The sequence below is a fragment of the Myotis davidii genome, unplaced genomic scaffold (assembly GCF_000327345.1).
Source record: "Myotis davidii unplaced genomic scaffold, ASM32734v1 scaffold207, whole genome shotgun sequence".
NCBI classification, from domain to species: Eukaryota; Metazoa; Chordata; class Mammalia; order Chiroptera; family Vespertilionidae; genus Myotis; species Myotis davidii.
The window spans coordinates 1,588,611-1,592,933 of NW_006298349.1; the positions used below are offsets into that span (position 1 = coordinate 1,588,611).

The 4,323-nt window shown below is 47.8% G+C and overlaps 1 protein-coding gene across 1 annotated transcript in view; it reads left to right on the forward strand.

Annotated features, from left to right (window-relative positions):
• Positions 1-4,195: 4,195 nt before the first annotated feature.
• DRG2 (developmentally regulated GTP binding protein 2) overlaps positions 4,196-4,323 on the forward strand; it is a gene marked incomplete at its 5' end in the record, with an annotated part of 25,243 nt that continues 25,115 nt past the window's right edge. Inside the window, one exon of the mRNA XM_015570622.1 lies at positions 4,196-4,317. Within this exon, the coding sequence (XP_015426108.1) occupies positions 4,196-4,317 (122 nt within the window). The remainder of the gene's footprint in view (positions 4,318-4,323) is intronic.

The following is a 4,323-nucleotide window of genomic DNA, read 5'->3' on the forward strand; positions in this document are numbered from 1 at the left end:
AAGCATAACCAATGGACATAAGACTCGGGGGTAGGGATGGCCAGGGGAATGTCGAGGGCGGGGGGAAAGGAGACATATGTAATACTCTTTGTAATACTTTAAGAAATAAAACAAAATTAAATTTAAAAAAAATATATATATATAATATAAAACTTACCACTTCAATCATTTTAAAGTGGCAATTCAGCAGCATTAAGTACATTCACAGTGTTGTGCCACTATCATCACCATCCATCTCCAGAACTTTCTCATCATGCCAACCAGGAAATTCTGTCCCCATTGAACACTAACTCCCCTCTTCCCTCCCCCTCCCCTGATAAGCTGTAATCTACTTTCTGTCTCTCTGCGTTCGATGGTTCTGGGTACATCATATAAATGGAACTGTACAGTATTTGTCCTTTTGTGACTTCACTTAGCCTGTGTCAGAATTTTCTTCCTTTTTAAAGCAGAAAATATTCCACTGAATGTTCTTATCACATGGTCATCCATTCACCAATCAGCCGCTTGGGTTGCTCCTATGTGCTGGCTATTGTGAATATGCTGCTATGAATATGGTGTGCAAATATCTCTTTGAGACCTTGCTTTCATTTCTTCTGGGTTTATACCCAAAAGTGGAATTGCTGGGCCATATGTTAATTCTATCTTTAATTTTTTGAGGAACCTGCATACTGTTTTTTACAGTGGCTGCACCATTTTCCATTCCCACCAGCAGTGCACAGTTTCACCAGAACTTTTGTTTTTTTAAAAAAAGAATAGCCATCCTGCCCTACCCGGTTTGGCTCAGTGGATAGAGCGTCGACCTGCAGACTACAGGGTCCCAGGTTCAATTCCGGTAAAGGGCACATGCCTAGATTGCAGGCTCGATCCCCAGTGGCGGGTGTGCAGGAGGCAGCCGATCAATGATTCTCTCTCATTGTTGATGTTTCTATCTCTCTCCCCCTCTCCCTTCCTCTTGGAAATTAATAAAAATATATAAAATAAGATAATAGCCACCCCTAATGGATGTAAAGTGATGTCTCATTGTAGTTTGGATTTGCGTGTCCCTAATTAGTGATGTTGAGCACCTTTGCATGTGCTTATCGTCCACTTGTATATCTTCTTTGGGGAAACATCTATTTAAGTCCTTCGCACATTTAAAAATTGTGTTGTTTTGTTGACTTTTATTCTGGATATTAACCCCTTATAAGATACATGATTCACAAATATTTTCTCCCAGCCCATGGGTTGTCTTTTCACTGTGTTGATAATACAGTAGCCCCACCCCCTTATCCACAGGGATACATTCCAAGACCCACAGTGGATGCCTGAACCCTCTGATGGTACCAAGCCCTATATGTACTGTTTTTTCCTACACATACACACCTTTTCACCTGGAGGGAGCACTTTACGGCTTCTCTGTGGAAGACCTGAGTGGCAGCATCGCTACTCTCACTCGTTGGGGCCGTTACTAAGTAAAATAAGGGTGACTGGAACACAACCCTGCAACACCACAGTCCACCTGGAACTGAGGCGGCACTAAGTGACTAATGGGCAGGTGTACAGCATGGAGACGATTCACATCCCAGAGGGACGAGTGGGACAGTGCAGGATTTCATCACACTGCTCAGAATGGCACACAATTTACAACTCGTGAATTGCTTATTTCTGGAATTTTCCATTTAATATGCATTTTCGGACTGAGATTATCCAAGGTAACTGAAACCACAGGTAAGGCGGTACTTCTGCATCTTTTGATGCACAGATCAAATGCAGCCTCTCCAGACGTCTGTATGCGCCCGCCCAGGCTCCTCGGGCAGCATGAACAGACAAGGTTCATAGCTGGCTTCCGAAGTTTGGGATGGGAGGACCCAGGCCCTCTAAGCAGGAAAGCAGGTGACTGAGAAAGCTGGATATGCTGGTAACCCCCTGAACTCTTGAAGTGGGCGTGACCCCACGTTACTGTGAAGCCCCTGGGGACTGCTACTGAATCAAACACAAGAGCAGAGAGGCCAGAACTCTGGGAAGGCGAGTCATATGCCTCAAACAAAAACTGGAAGTGAACACACTTCTGTGGGCACAAGTGTAGCAAGAGGTGAAGCTCGGGAATCCAAATCACGTAGAATTTGGTGGCAGAGAGGAGTTAGGGACCCACTTCTGGACCAGGGCTCTTACAGGCCGCCACACGTGCATGGACGTCCCTAGTTCCCAAAGCACTTTCATATTATCTTTAAACCTTATAGAAACCTTATATGCAAACATTCCTATCCACACTCTACCAAGTTACCTTAGGGTCCACTGAACTTGGAATTGAAAACTCTGCTTTGAATCTCAGCCCCCTGATTGAATAGCTGAGCCACCACAGGCACTTTTGCAAGGCTTGTCACCTCAGTTTGTAAAATGTGTGTGAGAATGGCAAACTCAAAGATTACAAAAGCCCCTACTTAGCTGAGCCTGGTAGGAGCTCTCTACCTGGCTTGCAGACTGCCACCTTCTTGGTGAATGTGTGGAGAGAGGGAGGAGGAGAAGAAGGGAGAAAGGGGGGGAGGGAGAGAGAGAGAGAAAGAGAGAGAGAGAGAGAGAGAGAGAGAGAGCGCTCTGGCATCCATTATAAGGGTACTGATCCCATTATGAGAACTCAACCACACTAAGTACCCCCATCTTGGACTTCCAACCTCCAAAACTGAGAAATTTTCTGTTGTTTAAGCCAACCATTGCATGGTATTTTGTTATGTTGGCCTGAGCAGACTAAGATAACCCCTAAATACCACACCATGCATCTACTAATAATAAAAACATTCTCCTACATCAGTGGTTGGCAAACTGCAGCTCGTGAGCCACATGCCCCTTGAGTGTGGCTCTTCCACAAAATACCATGTGTGGGCGCGCACGTACAGTGCAATTGAAACTTCGTGGCCCATGTGCAGAAGTCAGTATTTTGTGGAAGAGCCACACTCAAGGGGCCAAAGAGCCGCATGTGGCTCGCAAGCCACAGTTTGCCGAACACTGTCCTACATCATCACACCAGGAAAATTAGCAGTTACTCCATAATATCCAATATCCTATCCAAAGTTAAAGTTTCTCCAACTGTCCCAGCTGCTTTTAAAATTTTCAACCAGAATCTAGGCAAGGTTCACACATTATATTTAACACTAGAGGCCTGGTGCACAAAACTCATGCATGGATACGGTCCCTAGGCCTGGCTGCAATCAGGGACCAAAGGGGGGGGGGGCTGGCAGGGCGATGGGGGCCCCCACTGGCACCTGCCTTGGCTGACCTGGCACTGCCCACTCACCAGCCCCAACCCCCACCACTGCCGGATGGGGCCTGCGGGCTGGGGGAAGCTCCTGCATTGAGTGTCTTCCCCCTGGTGGTCAGTGCGCATCATAGCAACCTGCCTGCCCCCCCCCCTTGTTCCCCAGTTTGGTGGATTTGCATATTAGGCTTTTATTATATAGGCTATTTTAATCTAGAACAGTCCCCCTTCCTTTCCCCAGTCATTTATAACTTTGAAGACCTCAGGCCACTTGTTTTACAAAATGTACCACTTTCTAGATGTGTCTTATGTTTCCTTGTGTCTAAATTCAAATACAATATTTTTTTTGCAAGAATTCCACATAGTTGCCGGGACCGCTTTGGCTCAGTGGATAGAGCGTCGGCCTTCGGACTGGGGGGTCCCGGGTTCGATTCCGGTCAAGGGCATGTACCTCGGTTGCGGGCACATCCCCAGTGGGGGTTGTGCAGGAGGTGGCTGATCAATGTTTCTAACTCTCTCTCTCTCTCCTTTCCTCTCTGTAGAAAATCAATAAAATATATTAAAAAAAAAAAAAGAATTCCACATAGTAAATGTTGTCTACTTCATACTGCGTCATTATCAGGAGGTATCTGATGGTAGAGAGGAAGGCTAAGGTGGAGTACTTGGTTAATGTGGGAAGGGGGACCCACTGTTAACTTCAACATAGAATAAGAGCTCGGCTCCTTTTCTTTACATCCGTTTAGAGTTCATCACCGAAGATTCCCTCTGTCTCCCCTGCCCGACCTCTGCCCACCCCTACACCCCTGGTCCAGTGTAGCATGCCCGTCTCTGCCCGCCTAGCCGGTCCCAGCCATCCCAGCGGGCGCCCAGTCCAGAGGGCGGAACCAATCATGCGAGGCACTCCGCTCCGCGTCGTCCGCCGGACCCGGAATAGCCGAGCGCCGGCGCCGGAGGAAGCTGTAATCCGTGGGCTTCCGGGCACACGCTGCGCGGCCGCCACAGGCCGGGGTTCTGGAGCCGCCGCCGAGTCGGGGCGCCCTGAGCAGAGCGCGGCCATGGGGATCCTGGAGAAGATCTCCGAGATCGAGAAG